The sequence below is a fragment of the Leptosomus discolor genome, chromosome 9 (assembly GCF_034619465.1).
Source record: "Leptosomus discolor isolate bLepDis1 chromosome 9, bLepDis1.hap2, whole genome shotgun sequence".
Classification (NCBI taxonomy): domain Eukaryota; kingdom Metazoa; phylum Chordata; class Aves; order Leptosomiformes; family Leptosomidae; genus Leptosomus; species Leptosomus discolor.
Window position 1 is genome coordinate 22,102,504 of NC_141399.1, and position 21,868 is coordinate 22,124,371.

Here is a 21,868-nt window from a genome sequence, read left to right on the forward strand (position 1 = left end):
AGGAAAATTAAAGTGTAAAACATTGCATCAAAGCAGAATACTGGGGGCAGCTAACAAAACCTTTCTGTTTGCAAGTGGAGACACTGAGCTAACATTGCCTGATTTTCCAAGTGCTTAAACATATACCCAAATTTTGACAGATCAGGTCTTTTTTGCGAAGGGCTGATAAGCTATCAATCAACATGAAGCTGTTCATAACAACCGTTTCACATGTGCTTGGCTACACCCTCCTGAGCCGAGAGAGGGACTAGAGTACTTTCTGAAATTCCCCCTTGATGAGAACTTCTGCAAAACTCAGTGTTAAATATTAACTCAGATATACTGGCTCTTTCAAGTCTACCTCTGAAGGTTCAATTTAATGTACATTTGTTAGAAACAATTTAAGAATAATTTTGTGTAGTGCGTGATCTCCATTAATAAATAAGAAAATATATCTGACTGATTTGGTCCCTCATTCAAGCAATGCATACAAGAAAAAGTAAAATAAATCAGGAAAAGCAGTTCGGAACTGCTCTGTAATCCATTGTCCACTGTGATCCACAAGAGCCACACTACCAGTCCCACTGGCAATACAGAGGATTTCAGCTTCAACAAGACTGCTTTGGTAACACCAGGTTAACCCTAAAATACTTCAAAGGCACATCCATGCCAAGAGAACTGAGCAAAGATGCCTGCAAGCAAACAAGAAACATTTCGGGTGTTCTGAGTTCTGTGCGCGTTGGGTTTTTCTTTTTTTTTTTTTTTTTTCCAATTCCAATTTGTCACAATAAAATGACAGTGCAAACATTATTTCTTAATACCACATGAAGTTTGGAACCAAACCAGTCATAGTTAGCAGCAGAGAACTTTTCAGAAAACTCCCACGCTACCTCTCCAACCCAATTCTAAATCTTTTCAAGGCTGCTTGGAGCTGGAGCCAGCCTTCACGACAACAGGGACCTGACTTTCTACAGAACACTTCCACCCGGCACTCTTAGCTGGGCTCAGGGAAAGGCAAGGAGGAAAGCGACTGAGTCCTCCTCTAGTAAGTAGTGTCTTTTATTGAGTACTTCAGATCTTACTCAAAATTCTTTGATTTGGGCTACTACAAGCTTGAAGAGAACACAGCTGACCCTGCTTTGAGCAGGAGGTGGATGAAATGACCTCCTAAAGCGTGTTCTAACCTGAGTTGTTATATGGTCCTTCAAATCCAGGTAACTTTCAGGACAGATTTTTTTTTTAAAGTATGCCAGGGTAATTCCTATTACAGTGTTGCTGAAGTAAGCAAACTCCATTGGATATTCATAGTGAGAAACTTGTGATACACAGCAGCTTCCAGGAATCTAGTCTGGCTTTATGGATCAGATTTGCCATGGTCCTTCACTCTAACAGAACTGAGGATACAACCCAGTATCTGAAGCAGAAGTGTCTGGGTCTGGATGTTTATGTCCAAAACTAAACATCGTCTTACACGATACACATTGAACTACCTTATTCATGTGTAGACCCTTCTCTTATGACAAGAAAAAGCCAAATTATATATTACACAAATCAACAGATAATTATTCCTCAGACACCTGCCTAATAGCTGCCAACTTTTGCCCTAAGATGACTATTATATAGAAATTAGTTGTCATTGCGATCCGAATGCCACCAAACCAAATGGGAACTGTGACAGAGATTGAGGGGAAAATATTCCCTTCGCAAGCCTGCTTGTCCCAAACCAAAACCGCTAACTTTCAGCGTGGTGTATTCGACAAGCAAACAAAAGTAAGAGTCCCTTCCAATACAAATTCAAATGGCTGGTTTCACATACAGTGTTACTGGTAACACAAATTCTTTTGAAGATGTCAGTGACATCAATTCACTTTAACCTTAAATATAGTGATTTGGTCCTATAATTTGCTAGCATACAAACTATTTTCAAAATTGCTACCCAAGTGTTAGCCATAACAGCCCCTTACCAAAAAGCACTCGAGCTACGTATTTGCTAGTTCCTATTAACAATCAGACAAGCAAAGCCAGTCCAGTGTAATTTCTTCTGGAAAAAAAAATAAAAAATAAAGTGTTGTGCTCTTCTACTCCTTTCCTCGTTCTCCGAGCTGCTCGGCAGACAAGACGCCCCAAGAAGCAGCTGCTGGCAGCCCTCTGTCCTGGCGAGGCCTCTCTGGGCAGAGCTGCCCGCCCGGAAGGGCTGATGTCAGCTCCCCGGCACTTTGGCCGGGAGAAGGGGGCCTTTGTTCTCAGCTGAACTGTGAAAATGAGAAAATGCCTCCAGTCTGACAAACAAGGAACCCACAGAACGCAGGTCAGGCCTGAGACCCTCGCTTAAAGTTACAACACACTGCAGTCACACCCCCTTGCACCACGCTGCCTGCAGAGAGGTCCTTTACACGGGACCTGCCATGAAACGCTAAACACACCTTGGAAATGTAACAAAGCAGCTTCATTTGTTAAGAAAGACTGGTACAGCTCTCCAGCCATTTCACCCATACGTAAAGCACCCATTATTCTTATATAAATCAAGTTCCTCATTATTCTTCTGTAAATCAAGGTGATTTCAGTAAAGTCATATGACAACAAAGACCTGTTTCAACTTGAGGCTTAAAATAAGCTTGTTTCTCCTTTACAAAGCACCAGAAAGTAAGTGTGGTACAGAAAGTACATTTTACTTCAGCAAGGTTATATTTTAGCAAATGCATTTTAAGTAAAACATTTGAGGGATGCACAAAAAATTGTGAAATGCAAATAAAGGAATTTCATATTACAGTGCCTAGGTTTTAATGTGGGGTGGAAGTACTCGTTTTTCCAAAGTGAGGAGCCTATGGGTGTAATCTCTATGACCACAAAAACACAGAAGCTGTACAAATATGCTCCAATACACTACCCGAACTAAGGTAAGCAGTTTCGCGTATTGATTTTTAAAAATGAATCCACAAGGTCTCATGCATATTTTATTATCCTAAAGCTAAGAATTATCTCCTCTGAAAAACAGAGCCTTTGATAAATTGTTCTTTGCACAGGAATTCCATTACACAATTCAGAAACACAGCAGGATTGCCAGGGCATTTGATTCATTCTGCTCCAGAGACCGTACTCCAATAGTTGTGTTTTTCCATGATAAAAGTAAACATACCCAAGCACAACTCAAAGAGCCTAATCAAAGAAGATACATCAGGGAGTTACTCCTGAGCAGGCAGTATCTCAAAGCATTCTGTTTCCAAACAAAAGGCTGGCATCACTGGATTCCTATTACAATATCCAAAGCATTTAAATGGATTCATTCCCACTGAAGCGCAGTGACTGGGATGCCAGGGCGCTGCTAGGGTTAACATCCAGCTGCTCACAGAAGGTTCTACCATTTATAATGAACCACAGCACACAATTCTTCTATTTAATGTTTCCAAGCACAATATGCTGGTGTTGAGAGGATGAATACACAGCTGCTTCACAGCTCTACCAATGCAATCACAAAGACCCAAATGCCTGAACAAGAGCTGCTTGTGGTTATAGAGACTTCTGTCCCCCCAGCAATGACTTCCAAAGGAGAAAGACCTGCCCATCTCGACATTTAGAACACCTGAAGCCATCCGGCTGGGAGTGTGGATCTCAACACCACTCTGTAGCAGAGACTGTAGCCCTAATATCGGCCGGGGCAGCTCTGCCCAGTTTTCCTATCAGCAACCCTTTCGCCCCATGCTTTCAGGGGACTTTGTCCAGAAAAGTTCAAAATATGTAGACTCTAAACTTCACCTTTATAGTCCAAATCACAAAAAAGTCTTTGCTATCACCAAAGATACTGTGCCACCTAGTCTCCATGTTACGCTCCACATTTCTTATAGATTTGGTTTTCTAAACTGAATGTTGTCAAACTTCTACAATGTGACCGTGTTCCCTAAAATCTGTCTTTCCTCAAATCTACTTGTCTTGTCTTTAGTGCAAGCAAGTTAATCTTCTACAACATACTTCCCATCTCCAAAACAAAATTTCTAGGACAGTTCCACAAAGTTGAGCAATCCATTTCTATTGTTAAACCAGAATGTCATTAACTAAAAAAGAGGTAAAATATGGAAAATGTTTGAAAAAATAACTTCATTGGTGGTGGTGGCAGGCAAACGGGAGTCAAATTCAGAGACTGTTTGTGAACTTTTCTGATATAGCTGAAATATATAGATATTCAAGTATTTCAGATATATTGCAGTTTTGAGTTTCTGTAATATCCAGTTGAAAGCATATTTTTCATATGGCCAGATCAAACTTAAAAATAAAGTAGAAAAAAGATGTCCTCACATATGCTGTTTTAAATTATGATTCATCTGCAGTAGATGGTTTAATTGAAATATATTAAGTCCCATCACATGGACACTAGGCAGACAACCAGTGCTTTTTATCATAAAAAGAAAAGATGCAGATTTCATAGACAAAATCACAGAAAGGACCTATCGAGTAAAAATGTACCATACTGGATGAGTAAAAATACTGGAAAAGATCAGATAGCTTTAAACTATACCTAAGGGATCACATGGCATAGCTGCCTGTGTCTTTTAGTTTTGAACCTTGGTTGTATATGAGTCTGTTGCTTCAGACTTCATTATTTTTATGGCCTCCACAGTGTAAAGTGTTATAATGTACGTAACTGCCAGCTCTTATTTCATCACTAGCAAATAAGTTGTGGGTTTTTTTTTTTAAAAAAAAAAAAAGAAAAAAATCACACCTTTTCCCACAAAGTTACATAACAATTCAAAAATGCCATAAATTTCTTCAATTGTGTCATGTATGTACGCCACAGAAATGCAGCATAGACTCTTTCCAACGCCGGCACTCTCAGCTAGGAAGAAAAGCTATAAATAGTTTTTAGGAGAAAGAACAAGGTATGTTGTAACCAAGAAGTCTCCCTCTGCTTGTGAGCTTTTATTGTGTTGCATTACTTCAGTGCCGGATTCCTGATCTGTAACAAATGCCAAGACTGCAGGCTACAGGCCCAGCCTCTGACTAACACTCTGGTGATTTATTTGAGGATAAATACCTCTCTCCCATCTCATGACTGCACACAGAAGCCTAGAGCAGCACAGCATGTGGGGAACGCAGCGGCTGCAGGAGCGGAGGCAGCCATCGGACAGGACAGGCATGCAGGCAGCCACTGGACAGGCACGTGGCCATCGGACACCAGACAGGACAGGTGCTGGGCCCTGGGCCGCTGCCTCCAGGCAAGAATGACAGGAATTCTCTAGGCCGCTGCCTCCAGGCAAGAATGACAGGAATTCTCTAGGCCTCTGCTCCATGCCAGCCAGGCATGCATTCCCAGGAATGAGCACACACCAAGAATGGCATTTGATGATTGCCTAACACAGGCACCTAATGTACCAACATCTTACCTGTCTGAAAAATTCCACCGCTGGCTGTCAGAGCTGTGGAGCAGTCCTTTCAGTATGGCTTTCAGTATGGCTTAGCAACAACTGCAGCTCGCTCAGCTGTCAAGACAGACTACCAAGCAGCTGGCTCATCATCCCCTGGGCTCAGAGAAATGCAAAGCACTCTTGCTTTCCCTCCTCCGGCCTCCCCACCCCCCTGGCAGAGAGCACAGGGGATGCGAAATGAGCAGGGTACAAAGAACAAACAAACAATACTTCAGAAACTGCAAGGCAAATATGTATGTTTCACCATAAATAGTGAAGTTAGGCTAATTCCTTTTACTTCAGGCTGTATGAAAACAGAAGAAAACAAGAAGTTGTCCATCTAATCACACTAGCCTTTGTGCAGATTTTCCATACAAACTGGAACAAAGGAAAAATCCAGCACAAAGTTGCAGACACAGTATGATTTTAGCACACACAGAGATGAGGAGGGCAGTACTAAATTCTACGAACCAGAGGTGACAGAAGCAAGACACTTACAGATGCGGATTAAACATTCGACTCATTTTAGCCACGTGGTCATTTTCACAGTCCAGCTCGTCCTCCCCTTGGTCCATGCTGAGCCTTCTCTTGCTGGGACTGATGGGAGGAGGGCCTGTCCGATGGTTGGTCAGGGCGGGGGATACTGGGAGAGACTGCATTCTGGGCTCCCCTCTCAGAGCTGCTTCGCCTGCAGCAAGAAGACAAGTGAGAATGAACACGACACGGAAGACAGAGGTAAAATGGCATGCTTTTTGAAAGCGTTCTTGCAGAAAAATTTCCCAACCAGATGTCAGGTCCACATAGGCACATTTAACATGGCTGTAAGATAAACAAGGCATCACAAACCATACTTTAGTGCTTTATGCCAGAATAAACAGTTGAAAAAAGGTAATTCGAGAGGGGTCAACTCACCCCAGATGATCTGAAAGGTTCAGCTAACAAGTCTTTCCAACAGCATTTTCATTCAGAAGCATTCCTTCTCATAAGCTGCCATTCCAACACTGAACTTTCATTACCTCATTCTGCAAAGCATGACTATCCACAATGAAATACGCTTTGTTCCTTTTCTTATGGTTGTGGTTATAAATTCCAGGGCTACAGTTCACATTTATGCCAAATATTCAAGATCTAAAACTGAATAAACGTTCAAATTCTCAAATGATTCCTTTTACAAAAAGCTGTCCAAACCAAGCTTTGTCTGGCATGTAACTATGCAAGGTAAAAATCAGGGAAAAAATTGGAACTTGCTGAATCAAGTTTTAAGTTTGTCCTTAAATGTCCTTCTCTACACTTTTAAACTACGTTTGGAGCAATGAACAAAATAGCACAGTTCTTCATCACAAGGATCACAAAATTTCAATTTTAAGAACGCTAATTTTCAATGAGGCAGAGTGGTGGTAGGGTACTGAATAGGTTATAAATTTTATACAAATCTAACACTTATCAGAAAATGCCATTCATATCATGTGGGAGCTACGTACAAATAATTCCAGAAACGCTACAATTAGTTTGTGCATAAACATATGCATGTATTGTTACTAAACACACACTGAAGTGTGACCACAGTCCTTTTCCCGTCTCAATTCAATGTCTCACTAAATGCATCACCTAAAGCACAGTGCTGCATTGCACCCGCAGTGGTGGACTTTACTGGAACTCACATCCTGACAGCCACAGGTCATATTTAGACCTCATAGGGATTTAAAGATGTTAAAAAATGCTTTTGGGGCTTCATAAGGGGCTTGGAGAGGAGCTAAATTAACCAGGGTTACCTGTTCCGGTAGTATCCTGAAATAATGGCATTTGCTGGAGTTTAAAATTTGTATTTTTCCTACACTGCCAGAAGCATTTTGTTTTCTACGTGGCCATAATTTCCATTTGCCTAAAATTAGGATAAAGTTAACTTCATCTACAGCCCTGAGGTACCCAACAATGGAACTCTTTGTATGCCACCACACATTTTCACATCATCGCTGAGGCAGATGATTTATAAAATGCTGCCCTAATTCCACACACGACAAATACTATTTTGTTGGAAAAAGAACGAGTGAGGAGAAAACCTCCTGAAGGTTTACCAGTAAAAATAAGCATTTTGCCAATTTAGTCAGCATAATATAAACTCGCAAATATACACTGACCTATAATACACCACAAGCCATGATTTCTATTAAAGACTCTGGCACCAGATCTATGTAGGAACTTTCCATCTCAGCTCTAAATAGCAAGAGCTGTGCTTTACTGCAAATACTCCACGACAGACATCCAGACCTGCTCCTGTTTGCAACAAGCAAAGTGCTAACTGGGAAGCCCTCCGCAACCACTCCAAAGTCACAAGAGAAGCTTTTATTGAAAAGACCTCTCAGATGAAATAATCTTCGTATCAGTAAAATTTCTGCATTTATTTTTCAGCCTTTACACTTTGCCAGTAGAAACCTCCACCTACATAGTGTTCATACCCTAAACACACTTAACTTTATAAGCAAACCACATCATACCAGTTTCTCTCAGTGAGGAACCTCCCTCCTGTCTACCTTTGAAAAAAAATAAGTTAATACTAATGTCAAAAAATAAACTTTTATCAACTAAGGTTTGTGATACTTTCATCCCACCCGTATGCAATCACTCTTCTCTCTGTAGTATCTCAGATCACTTCTGAAAACTCAAATACAAAATTCTGCCACAGGAATTACAAATTCCATGTAGGCACCTAACTCCTACTGACCTCTCCTGAGCAACTCCTGACAGAACATGGGCAACTTCAATATCCATGTAAAGTTAGCTCTGGTCTTTACAAGACAGAAATCTCTAGACATTGTCCAATTTACTAAGCTAGAAACTTTTCCTTTTTCCCAAACAGCAGCTAGGAGCCTGATGCTATACAACTACCTCAATGGGTTTTTTTCTTAAAAAAAAAAAAAAATAAATTAATCCTATAATAAGTATGCTAACAGCACCATTTATATATTAATATCCAGATTGGAAATGAAGAAACCCATTTGAAAGAAATACAGCAAAGAAAGGAATGGCTTTAAGTAAAATCTGTCAAATGTGGTATTGCATTTCCTAATCGTAAAGTAACGTGGTAATTATGCAGGGGGCACCAAGGCCTTCAGATAAAGACACCAGAACTGACCACTATATCTGCAGCACCACAGGGCCATTTGGCCCAAATTAACAGAACTCCAGGCAGGCGGCAGAGGTGAGTGAGCAGGAACAGCCAGAGTTCTCATATCCTCTGCCTCTGGCAGGAGAGGCTGGAAGACACCAAAGACCTCCTCGTGAGGAGATACAAGTGGCTGGTGCACAGCCCACCCTGCAGACACAGAGCAAGCAGAGACCACCACCAAACCAAAGAGGCCAGGTAACAGGGTAAGAGCAGGAGGAAAAATATCTCTACATTGTTTATGGGGAGAAATTGCATATTCACATACTGTATTTATACTGCATGAGAAGTTGTCATGTGGCCTGCAAGTTGGATTAGGGCTAAAACTGCTTTTTATTTAAATAAAAAGGCAACTTCTTTCCCCACTACTTTCCTCCTTACCAAACCTGAATTTAAACCAGTGAGGGAGAAACCACAGCAGAGCCTACCACACAAAATGCTGCTTTACTGACTTGACTTGTCTCCCCGAGCTGACCACACTCCACGGTAAACAGACTCGCATCAGACAGCTGGCAAGACAACACTCTGATAAAACAACTGTGTTTTATAAAATTCCCCAAGTCCAAACGCCAGTCTTCAAAATTCATTATTGTGACGGCTTGTGTCTGCACTGCAACTGAAAGCAGAGACAGCAAACACATTTATTGTGCCCCTCATAATACTTCTCTTTGTTTCAGTATGCAGCTGGTGTAAGGCATTCCAGATCTACTGCTTTCAAATAGTTCTACTTACAACTATTCATACCAGTGTCTTTTTTTCCTTTTTTCTTTTTTTTTTTTTAATTTTATTAAAACTGTTAGGCAACACAATAAAGCACAGACAAGCTAAACAGAGATAACAATGTGACGTAGTGTCTGCCTATATAGCAGTGCTGCAGCAGTGCACACAGTTGACAGGAGTCCACGCAGTCAGCAAGATTGTTCCTTCTTTTAACCACTTTTGAGCCTAAACTGAAAGTGATTCAAATTAACATATGCAAACTCAACGTCTGTAAAACCAGCATGGCTCTTTTCAGACACCACCAGGCTGTTCCCGGTCAACACAGGACCTTCAGCACTGTTCGGCCTTCTCTTACAGCTCCATCAGCAGGATCTGCGTCCCTACTGCAACGTCCAGGCAATACAAACACCACAACAGCAGAAGTTATGTTTTTACAAGTGTGGATTTGATAGCAGGACAGCAGAGAAGTCTCAAAATATGTCTGAGAACTCCCGGAGTTACCAAAGACTGGAAAAAAAAAATAATACACTATTTTGGCAGCTAGCTTCCTTCCTCTCTGACTGAGCAACTCAGTGTGGGCTACACCAAGCCATGGCTACCATAGCCTGCTCCCCTCCCAGTTCCCTCTCCCCAGCTGGCTATTAATGCATAAACTCTAAGCATTAATTACAAACTAGAAATCAAAGGTTTCATCTTTCCAGCTGAAGACTGACATGACACAGACGTTACAACAGACCGAAATAAAACTCCTTGAAAGAAAATTCCAGCACTGCCCTTGCCCATTTTCTTTTCCGTTCTGCATCTGACAAATGGATTTGCCCACAAGAGTAAACTCCTGACACATTTATCAACTTTGGAATAAGAAAAAAAAAAAAAAAAAATCCTCGGTCATGGTGTCTGTCAACAGGGTCCTTACCTTTAATGTCTTGGATTGAATTACCATGACCTGAGGCAACTCAGTTAACAAAATCATGGGCACGAGCATTTAACAGACTTTAATTAACGTGCATGATGCCTTTATTTACCTTTTCCAATACACCTCTATGCAGACAAACTCTCGTTAGTAAAAGGAGTTGCCTCGTGTTCTTAGGGCCACACATTCCCAGGAATCAAGAGCACATGAAAATCTTCAACAGCAGTTTTCTCCACTGATTCAAGATCAAAATTCAGCCCTCGTGACTTTTCTGTTGAAAAGCCCAAGACATTCACAAAACCCATATATATATATATATATGGGAAAAGAATACTATAAAATGAAATGTCTTTTTTATTCCTATATTCTAACAATCATGAGGAAATTAAATTGCAAGTAGATTGGAATGAATTTATAAACTACTGCATGCTTTCTTCCACTACCTCAAACACAGAAGTCAGTCTGTGCCAACATAAATTGGGATAAATGGCATATAAAGATTCAAATTCATGCACAAAAATCACACGATTTGAGACATCAGGAAGTCACTGCAAATTACTCAATTCAACAAGTGCTCAAAATGAAGAATCACAATACAGCACCGCAGAATTAATCTGCAGAAGTTGTCAGCTGCCTAGTTTGGGTATTACTTCACAGCACACTGTACATTGTAAAAGGACTGATATCCTTGATATTGGGAAATTCCCCAGAAATTAAATCTATGTGAAATTGTTAGACTACAGACAATCTAAAAGTATGTAATTTAAGGCAGATTTACTTTACTTGCTTGACCAAAGAAAATGAATTAATCTATTCAGACTCCTCAACAGTAAATCTTTGGTTCATGAAAAAGATATCCTAAGAAGCAGTTGCAAATTATATTATTTATGTAATTGCTGAGTATTTCTATAACCTCCACTCAAACAATCAAAGTAATCACTTACGTAAGAACATAATTTTGTACCACTATTTATTTCTGGATTGCAGTTTCTATAGAAGATACAATTTAAGATGAGCTTAATTAAGATTTAATTCTGGGTAACAGTCTGCCAAATACTGTAAACAAAGTCACAGTAGTCTGTATTTCCTGTAGAGTACATAAAACAGGCCTACCTGGAGAGTATAATAAAACAGCAAACTCCAGGAACACAAAAAAATTAAGTATTAATGAGAACAGCCTAATCATAAAACACTGCTACAAAATTAGATCTTGGAAATATTTTTTATTATTATTGATAGATTTCTTTCAGCAGCCAACCTACTGATTCACTTTTCTGACACATATTTTCCTGACTTTCTTGGATATTTGGAATACAACAAAAAGATAATTTAGCACAAATCAAAAAAATCACATATACGTATACAGAAAAATTGGCAAAAGCCTCCTCTCCACCGTTTACAAAACATATGAAAAGCACTTACTCCTGGCACCAAGCTCCAGCTACCACTGTTCAGATATGCATGCCAGAAAACCCATGGCCAAAACCAAAATACAGTGATTAAATCGACTGTTCTGTTCTGGCTTCTTCAGCTGATCATGCCTGCCAATGAGGGACACGTTACACTTGACATCGCAAGCAAGAACAGAAAATAGTGACCTCTGTGTTCAATCATCTCCACCTACTTTTTCCTCCTCTTTCGTTCAACATACTGCACCGAGAAAGGAGCCGGCATTTAGCTACAGTGATACTGCTCGCAGAGTGTGAGCACGCTTGCTTGAGGATCCTTTCAAAAAACACATGCTGTTAAATCAGAGCCGAGCAGCATGGGCTAAAGCAGATTTTGGCTTAATATGCCTTGAAAATGCTCTATTATATACAAAACACCAAATTGCGATAGGCAGAAAATGGCAAAACTTCCTCCCCAAACCTAACTGTAACTGTATTTGCTCCTTCAAATGTACTGTGAATAACTGATGACATCATCTTATAGTCTCTCTCACCATATTGTAAAAGCACAGCTGTACAAAGCAGCATATGCATACCCTCTGTTACAGAAATTGACTTATATGGATAACCGTTTCAGTTCTACAAACTACTTCATAAACACGAGAGAAGTAAAAAAATCTCTGCTGACCAGCTAAACTACAACTGAAAAAAGTTCTCTTCACTCTGCTAACCAGGTACCAACAGAAAAAGTCTCCTCGGTAAGCAGGCAAGAAATCGATGGCTTGGAAAGAAGAAGGGCAGCAGATATGCCACAAAGAAAGCAGGACAGAATAAATTCTAATGCTTTGGTCTGGCAGAGCTCCTTAACACTTCTCTGTCAAATTTCAGTTTTCCCACCTCAACAGTTGTGACTGTGGGACTCTGTTCACTTCCAATCCAACAATGAACTTCAGGCTTAGGTCTACTTGTAAAGCATGAGACTACTTCACAAACGCGCAGATCTCCCTTTACGATAATGTCCCATTTAGCTAACTCTTGCAGCACCTGTCTGAGCTGAAAGTCTGAAAAATGTTCCTTTCTTCTGCTTAAAGTACCTGTACTCATGTAAACTATGGCTAAAAGAGATTCCAATTATCTGGCAGACAACATTTAAAAGCAATCAATGAGAAACTACACTAATCTACAGACAAATAGCACCAGGGATGTCTACAACACTTGTTAACATCAACGTCAAAGAAGAGTTTCCCTTGGTTCGAGACAGAGGATAGATTTTTTGCTCAGGAAGCAGGGTTGCTCCGAGAGAGCACTCCTTCCTTCCTGAGCCTTTTTGCCAGCTCTCTCAGCAAAAACCTCTATCAAATGTTTAAAGTCAGTTAAGAGGGTCTAAAAATTAACACAAGTCATCATTTTATGTTTGCTCAACACAGTACTGAGGCTCGTATAAAAGAAAGGTGAGCTGCCAAGCTCAGCAGAGTTACCAAGTAGGACTCCGTTCAGAAAGCAGCACATGTCCGGACATGGCGCCGAGCTTGGGCCACTCAGTCCTGCTGAGTAGCATGGCCCCTGGCACCTATGCCAGGCCCCAAGGAATTACAGAAGAGTGGATGTTCCTCACAGAAACATCGCCACCACTCTCTGGTTACCCCTGCCCTGTGAACATACTCCCACCACGTTAAGTTTAAATAACGGTAACAACTCAGACACGCACAATCCTTGGTCAGTTAAAAGCCATGACAGTCAATACGCTGGTACATCACAGAAACTGTCAAAGCGCACCAGCTCATAGCCGTGTGTCAGACACTTCAAAACTGACACTATGACCTTGCTGAATAAGCTGACGAAGGTACGACTGCCAAACTCCTCAGACACGTTGTACTTTCTACGCAGAAGGCTATTGATTACTATTATTTGGTGCAGAACAGCGTGACCCAACAAAAGCATCCCAAACAAGGGAGGGGATAAAAGAGAAAGGAAGACAAAGGGAGAAGCATCATTTGTGCAGAAGCATTCTGCACAAACCCAGTAAATTTCACATTCTTGTATTTGCTTAGAAAACATGACATTCATATTTATTGGGAAGCGAAAGATCTACGATCCATTTAATTCCCTAATAAAACATACTGTAATGTAAGCACTGTAAGTAGTTCGTGTATTCCTAGACCATACTCCAGGTATAGTAACACTGAAATTCAGTCATATGTCTTCAGTGCTAGGCAATGTTTTCTCCTCTGTGCAGTTGCAATTTCCAAAGATTCTAGGCAAATGTCTGTGGGCTAAACCCAAGAAGAGAGGCAAAGTCCCACCAGTCTCAGGGCCTCAAGACAATACGCTGTCGTTGCCACCTTGTAACCTGGCTGGAACGCTTATGGGACACAGATGCTTGAGAAAGTGGGAAACAAACACCATGCTGATTGTTACAGTAATTCCTAACGCAGAAAATAATTCTGGAATATGTAATTAGAACTACCACCATGCAAAGTTTAAATAATAAACATATCATCAGAATTCAGCTTCCTTTAATTTATCTGCAAAATGATTATACAGCATCCTCTCACACTTCTGACAAGCAGATTTTAAAAGTTGCCAGATAAAAACATTTACTTTCATTAGGGTGATAATGTGATTTTATCAAAAATGTAAAGACACTACACCAAAAAAAAGCCATGAATGAAATATAACTAAGTCAATGTGTTGCTGATGTTGCTTTCCGAAGCGATGGTGGTTTCCAGCCCTAGGTGTTCTTTCTTTTGTCACCCCACTAAATGACTTGCTGTGTTACACAAAGGACGGCAAAGCTGGTCTGATCAAAGACCAGCCTGTCTTCTAGCAGAAACAATCACAGCTAGAAGACCTGCCATATGTTTCAACAGTAAACCAAAGTCACAGCATGGTCACAACGGAAAAAAATTGTTAGATTGGCTGCCTAAGCAGTAGTTCAATGTACTAAATGATACCTTGTAACTGTATTTTCAGGTAATGGCAAAGAGAGACAAATAGGAAAGTCAATCTCTGAAAGCTCAAATTTATTCCTCCTAACTAGACAGAAAACATTTGCTGCCCTCCCTCTGTTTTTTTAGAGACTGTTTCTGTCAGTGGACAGCAATGTAGATACTCAGGTCTGAAACACCACCTTCTGCTCCAACGGCTGGTATTTCATGTCACGATCCTGTGACATAAATTAAACTCTAGACTATTGCACTGGGTAATCAGTGCCCCTCAGGGATATCAGCACAGTCAGAGGGTTCTATGACAACCACACTTAAAATATTAATTTTGAGATGTTTACTTGTAGTGGTGTCATATTAAAATTAAACCAAATAAGTTGTGGACTGTTTCTTTCATAAGGATTTGAAGCAAAAGGTGCTATGCAAAAGTAAAACCACATATTCTACGTATTTAAATCGGAGCTATTTTTAGACAAACTGCAAGGTTTTATCATAGTTTACTATCAACACGCTCTGAACACCTTTTCTCACATCATTCTCCTTTGTTCCATGTGGAAAAATTCAGAGCACCAATAAAAATGAGCTTTCTAAAAGAGTCGCAAAATCAGATATTGCACTTTCAAACAATGTTTCTTCTATTTCCATTTTATTTTTTCCCAGATTTCCTACCTGAAAGGCAGAAGGCCCTCAAGAGAGGATATAAATGCTGTTATTTTTAAAATGCAAACGCAAAGCAAATATATTCAAAAAGTTAGTAAAAGACATGCACACATGGGTGGCTCCCCTTGGAATAGATTTGGACAAAAGCAGGGTCACTGCTTAGACCACTGTACTGAGTGCAAGTCCTGCAAAGCTTAGGGCTAAGCTCCCTGACTAGACTCCTATTAATAGCTTACAACTGACCTCAAAATGATAAATTAAAAAAAAAAAAAAAAAAAAAGGCAGCCATAAAAAGCAAAGAAGTCTTGGCTACTGCATCTTCCCCATATGGCACGTCGCCAAGCAGTCGAAGCACAGAAGCGGCTGCCACAGGGCAGAAGGAGACGAGGCTGGAGCCAGCCTTCATCATCACACGCACATGGACAACAAGGAGCTGCTGCCACCTTCACCGTCACCAACACAACAACCTCTTCCTAAACTGAAGGGAACTGAGCAAATTACATTTGGCCTAATGAACACTGGAAAAACTTCCACTTCAGTTTTGGTTTTCTGCTACCTGATGGCAGCCTGTCTGAAATGCACTCATGTATTTAAGGAACACAGAGCCCCTTCAACCAAGCTGGACTGAATATTGAAGACTAATCGATGCAGTGTCAGAACAATTCCAACCCATCTCCCACAAAGAATACATTGTAAAGAACAAAATCCCTTTGTCCTTCAAAATGGGCTCCAAAATCCCTTCTACAGAGGGAAAGCAAGAGAGCAACGGCAACTGTGCAGGGCAGTCAAGCACCCTGAATCCAACAGCAAACTACACAAGCCATTCAGATGAAAACAAGATAGTCTTTTGATCATACTATTTACATGGAAAATGAGGAGGATGTGTCAGCTTGCCAGTTCCCTACGTGTAGGATTTTACTGTAACTGATGGCAGTCGGCTGAGATACAGCCCAGCCAGTGCCTTGGCCAGTAGAAGAGAGCTTGAATTCAAGCTCATCAGAAGCACGACAAGGTTGGATAATACAGATCCTTCAACCTACTGGCTTTGTATTATTCTGAGACACAACCCAACAGTCATCCTCCGATGCTGCTCACATGTACTATTTTAATAACCAAAAATTTGTGAAGGCTTAATCTTCTAAAAAAGCCCAGAGAACAGTGTGGCTCATGGGATGAAGAGGAAAGGATGCCATTATAATTTCTCCAGGGGTACAGGTGCTGGTACAAAGACACATACATAAAAATTCCAAAACATTACCATTGTTCCTGAAACAGAGAGACAAACAGGCACACACCACCATTAAAGAAAAAGATAACATTCATTTGGTCCTCTGACACAGCAGTTTTTAATCATGACATGCAACTAAGGTAAGTAATTTTATTGGGGGAAAAAAACCTCACTATGAAGAGACCCGCAGAAAAGTTTTAGGTGACCACAGAGTACAAGAGCTTGAAAATCATTGTTCCACTAGAAGTTTCAGTTGTGAAAAACCTGGTACTAGAGAACATTATCAATTCCTCCTCGAAAGGACTGAAGATACTGGATCTGAACTAATGCTCCTACCCACTCAACAGTCAGCACCACTGTGCAGTGACTGGGATTGTTAGAGGTTGCCAGATTCAGAGAGATAAAAGGGAGACAACCCTACAGGAGCACTGCCTAAATCATAGCTGGACTGTTTATTTCACAAGAGGGAGGGTGGTTTATGGGGCCAAGTTGCAGGGTCACTTGAAATAAATGTTCTCTCCAAGGGGAAGCTAAGGCAGGAAAGACAGAGGGAAGGAGTGTGTTTGCTACCAAGAAATTACGTGCTGCCTGGACAACTTTTCTCACAGTTTTCTGGGCACTCAGGGCAGGTTTTCCAGAACTCTTGGAAAAGCAAGGAACAAGCAGAAATTCATAGTTTTGAAGTTATCTTGACAGTCATGGGATCGGAACAGGTGAGCAGAACCAAAGTTATACGCTGCTTCTCCAAGACCTTTAATTAGGGCTTTGTATTCCTCCCCCTATACCTACTAGTCTTTACGTGAATCTCCCTTTTGATTAACTTAACTCCAGGCTCCTTGTTTATTTCAAAGCTGCAGAAGCAACTCATTCCTGCCAAAACACAGAAAAGACAGGAAAGTGCAGGTGGGTTGATAAAATGAAGGTAACAAAAAATGTCAGTTGTGTGTCTGTGACCCACCATTCACATGTCACTACCTCCACAGGATCCAGCAGTTATGTCTCTCACTACATTACTGGGATATCACTCCGCAGTTAATTATCTGCTAAATCCTTCTCCCTTTTACTTGACCAAAGTACATCCTAAACATTTCTGCAGATCTCCACCCCCCACCACACATTAATGATGTTCCGCCCCACAATTAAGCAGGCACTTCCACTGGGAAGTTTTTAATGGAACCAAACAACCACTTTAGGGGCAGTAAGACACTGCGTTAATTAAAAAGCTTTGGAAGCACTGCTTTAGGTCGTAAATGGGCTACGAGCTTGCCTCTTGCCAAGCCATGCATTGCATGACCACAGTCAGACTGCTACTTGGTTGAAGTTTCTTATCCAAATCCATCTTCTGAAAAGAATATAAAATTAACTGCCAGCATCAGCGGGCACATTCCTTTCACGCAACTCAACAGGCCTCAAATACAAAACAACAGACCTGCAGAGGTCCTGTGGCTCAAATAGGGGAACTTAAACTTCTTCCATCCCACCATTCTTTGTGAATGCCCATTCCTTGGATCAGCTGAAAACACCCAACTATTTCCACGAAATGGATTTCATCATCCCAGTTTAGAAGGGATCCACTACAGACAAACCACAGTCACAGGGTATTTTAGTCCAAAAGCCCCTGTTCCCTCCATGACCGCTGACCAGAAAGCAAGCATCTAGCCCATATAACACCAGCACAAGTTTCAAAGATCAGTTTTTACCTGCTTAGCTGATTAATTACTATTTTTATTTGCCCATCTCAAAACAAACAGGTAAAAGCTCTCTGTGTTTATGAACAGACCACAGTAAGGTTTAGCAGCTACAGCAAAGTATTACAATCAAGGCACTCAGAATGTTGCTGTCAGCTTTACCCTGCACGTATGTGAATTTAACCAACCACAGCTCCTTTTTCCCCTCTGTAAATAAGGATAACATTCACTATTTATTTCATGGGGGTAGTTGAAGGTTGAATTAACCAGGGTTCTGTGAGGACTAGGATTCTGCAGAGTGGATTAAAAATATAAGTACATTAAAATGAGTATTAAAATGTTTGCTATCATACTTGCTTCAAATGGATTGAGAAACACTTGAAACCAAACAGGGTAGTGTTCAGTTCACTGTACTGCAAAGAAAAACCCAGTACACCCACAGATTAGCTGTTAAGGCAAGCATAATGTACCTCAAAGCAGTTACAGTGTTAAAATTTAGGACTTCTAAGGATTTTTAAAGGAAAATAACTTAATTTGTTTCGCTGACGAGATTAAGTTAGAGACATTGACTACGTAATGTTGATAAGGGAAGCTTTTTCTAAGAGACGGAAACTAGTCAAGAATCTGTAAACATCACTGCTAACGCTGGAATTCCGATTTTTGACACTTTCGGTAAAGAGCTCAGTACGATGCCTACAGCAAGACAAGAGTAAAGTGTTGACCTTTTTAACTGCAGCCACTGGTTTCATAGTATTCAGCAGGAAAAGTGTGCATGTCAGCATTCTCCCAGCTGACTTGATGAGATTTAATTTACGCCAACCACAGAGTGACTGTGATAGCTCTCCGAGATGCCACAGCATGAAAACTGAAGGGTGGGGGTTGAACAAACATCAATGCACACCAGATGTCTGAGGAGGACATCTGAGAGATCCAGAGCACAACGAAGCATACTAAAAAAAAAACCATAACCAAAACCCTTCAATGCCATAAATATTTATACTAAATCCAAGAAACTGCCCGAGTTCAAACTTTTCCTATATGAATCATACAGCACTTCCCTCACCCTATCTTCATTTAATGTGTTCTGTATAAAACCACCACAAAGGAGGTGCCATAGTTATGTCAACTTTTTCTCTATATGCTAAGAGTATTTTTAATAGAGCTCCTGCCTTAGACAGATTATTTTTCAAAGAATATAAACAGAACGACTAAATAGTCTTATTTTGCTTGGCTAGCTCCTGTGTGGCATTTACTGGTCTTCCCAGATATTTTAGATTCGTAAAAACAGTTTCCTTTTGACTGGACAACTTTGATTTTCTTCATACAGCCATTTAACTACAATTAGCAAAGTATCACAGAGACAACTACTCCAATTTAGTGATCTCGAGCCGAGAAACAGTAATTTTCTGAAAGGTTCTGCTCTGAAAGTGTCAAAACCTGCTAATTTTACAAATATCTAAATTTACTTTCAGAAGTGAAACATACTAAACATTAACAATTAAACAACAAAATTGGAAGTCACAATACCATCTCTAAGTGCAACCAGAGCGCACTAATGCCATTTGTAAATCAAGTAAATACTCATTCCCAAAAAGAAACAGCTATTCCAAAAGATCCACTTAGCAACTTTGTTTTTCACTCTTCTCATGCAAAAGATTGCTGGGCTGGGCACTGTGTGGATGGTCACTACAAAGGCTCTCGCCAGTCTGCTGTTCTGTGAACTTTTTTTTTGTTAAAATAAAACATAATAAATATTTTAATATCAGCTTATATTCCTATACCGCAGTGCCATTCCTATCCTGGGGAAAAAAAAAAAAAAAAGAAAGAAAATAAATTTTAAAAAAAAAAAAAAAAAAAGAGAGGCTCATCTCCTAAACCGCTCTTGTTTCTAACTACAACCCATGTTTAAAGGCAAAAAACCTATTTTCTGCACGCGGAGGAATAAATATTAAATCTTGCACACCAGGGAGGTGTAATGCCGAGTGGTTTCCATGTCTGCCCTGTCAAATGGGTTTCCAGGAAAAACTACTGCTTTTTAAATACAACTGGTTCTAAACTTTTCCTGGGAGCGCAAATATATTTCCTGGAACCTGTTACCAACGTTTGGAAGAATAGAAGGAAAGTTATAAACTGCAATGCTCGATTCTCACAGTTGACAAGGAACACTCCAAAACCATGAGGAGTGAAAAAGAACATGCCTTAAAATAATTGGAGATAGATTCTTTTAACACTGTGTATTATGAGAAGGCAGGAGCCACATTTTCTGGGCAGGAACTAAGTCAGCACCTGTCTGCTGAAGGCACGCTTGCTTTCCTCCTCCTGTGCCACAACGGCTGTAACTTTCCCTGTCGTCCCCAGCATTCTCTGCCTCCATCCATGCCCACCACAATGGGGATGGCCTTTTCCTCCAAAGGCGGAATAAGGCACCAAGTGTCATCCAGCACTCTTGGAGGGAACAGCTGGACCGCACCATGCACTACTATGTTTAACAAGTTCTTGTTTTTAACACCAGCAGCAACAAAGTTAAAAACTGAAGAAAAAAGGAAAGCGTTGCTTTAAAAAAAAACAGATACCAAATAGTGCCATAAAACTTCTTCCGTAAAGGAAAGATTCCAAAATCTGTTTCATCCTTTTGTCCCCCACACTGGTATTACTTTTTGCCCGAGATTTTCAGGACTTGCATTCCTACTGAAACTAGGGATCTAAAGATCTGTGACGAAGGCTCACCACCTCACTGAGGTTCCTGGATTACTTCTTTGGCTAGAACCAAAACGCTGTCGTGGTCCCAGGAACACCATCACTTCCTTCGCCAAGGTTATACAAGAAAAAGCGGTATGGAGCTCCTTCCTAACAACTCAAATGCTCCAAGCTTGCCTTGCCTTAGAATCAGTGTCAAACTACTACTGGTATGAAGAACAAAACTCTTCCAATGCCACCCATCTGTAACATGAGGCTTACAAGTTGACAGAGATAACCCTAATTAAGACCTCTATCACCTGCTCAAAACTGTGCTTGTCCTGGGTGGCCCATGGCCTCTCTTTCCGTCCCACCGTGAGCCCCCAGACACCCGCTAGGAACTCTCCAAGCTACACACGCCATTACATCAACTCGCAGAGACAGGCACGGGTACGCCAGCTCACCCTTAGAAAAGGCTTTAGAGGAAGCACCAAGGGAAATCTGCCGCCAGGAAACGAGAACTGCACCGTGGCACTGGCAGTGTGTGCAGTACTGCACCCGCACTCCTAGCATGGTGTGCACAGAACACACCAAGCAGTGATACACTGCCTGTCAATCATCCTCATGAGCGCAGGGCTCTGACGGAAGGGGAAGGGACAATGGCTCTGTGTGTCCCACAACCCTTCCACGCTGATTTGTAAAGCGATTTTCAGGGAGATGACACAGACTGCATGATGAAGAAAAAATTGGCTGGCCTTAAAAGAATCACGACTGGTTTCAGTTTTAATTTCTTTTTTTAAGACTGAAAAAGTATAATACCATTTTTGTAAACACTTCTCCAGAAACTTGTATTCATCACTACCTCATCCTATTATCAGTGAAAAATTATAGGCTCTGTCCCGTTGGATTATTGTTAGTGTAAACAACTTTGCTAAATTGCTTGGCACACTGTCTGCATGCAGCATGTTAAAACTCTGTAGTCTGTTCAGCCAAAATCAAATATAAAGGCCAATCTGTATTAATCCTCCAGAAGAAATTAACAGACAACTATTTTCATGCAAAGCAGATATTTAAAAAAGGCGAAACCAATACATATGGATGAACTTCTTAAT

General features: G+C 40.7%; 1 protein-coding gene across 2 annotated transcripts in view; it reads right to left on the reverse strand.

The window, feature by feature from the left end:
• The window catches only part of VGLL4 (vestigial like family member 4), an 80,831-nt gene that overhangs the window by 19,994 nt on the left and 38,969 nt on the right, over positions 1–21,868 (reverse strand). For both annotated transcript variants that reach the window (XM_086470606.1, XM_086470605.1), the window contains exon 2: positions 5,874–6,063. In XM_086470606.1, coding sequence (XP_086326732.1) covers positions 5,874–6,063 — 190 coding nt within the window. The remainder of the gene's footprint in view (positions 1–5,873; positions 6,064–21,868) is intronic.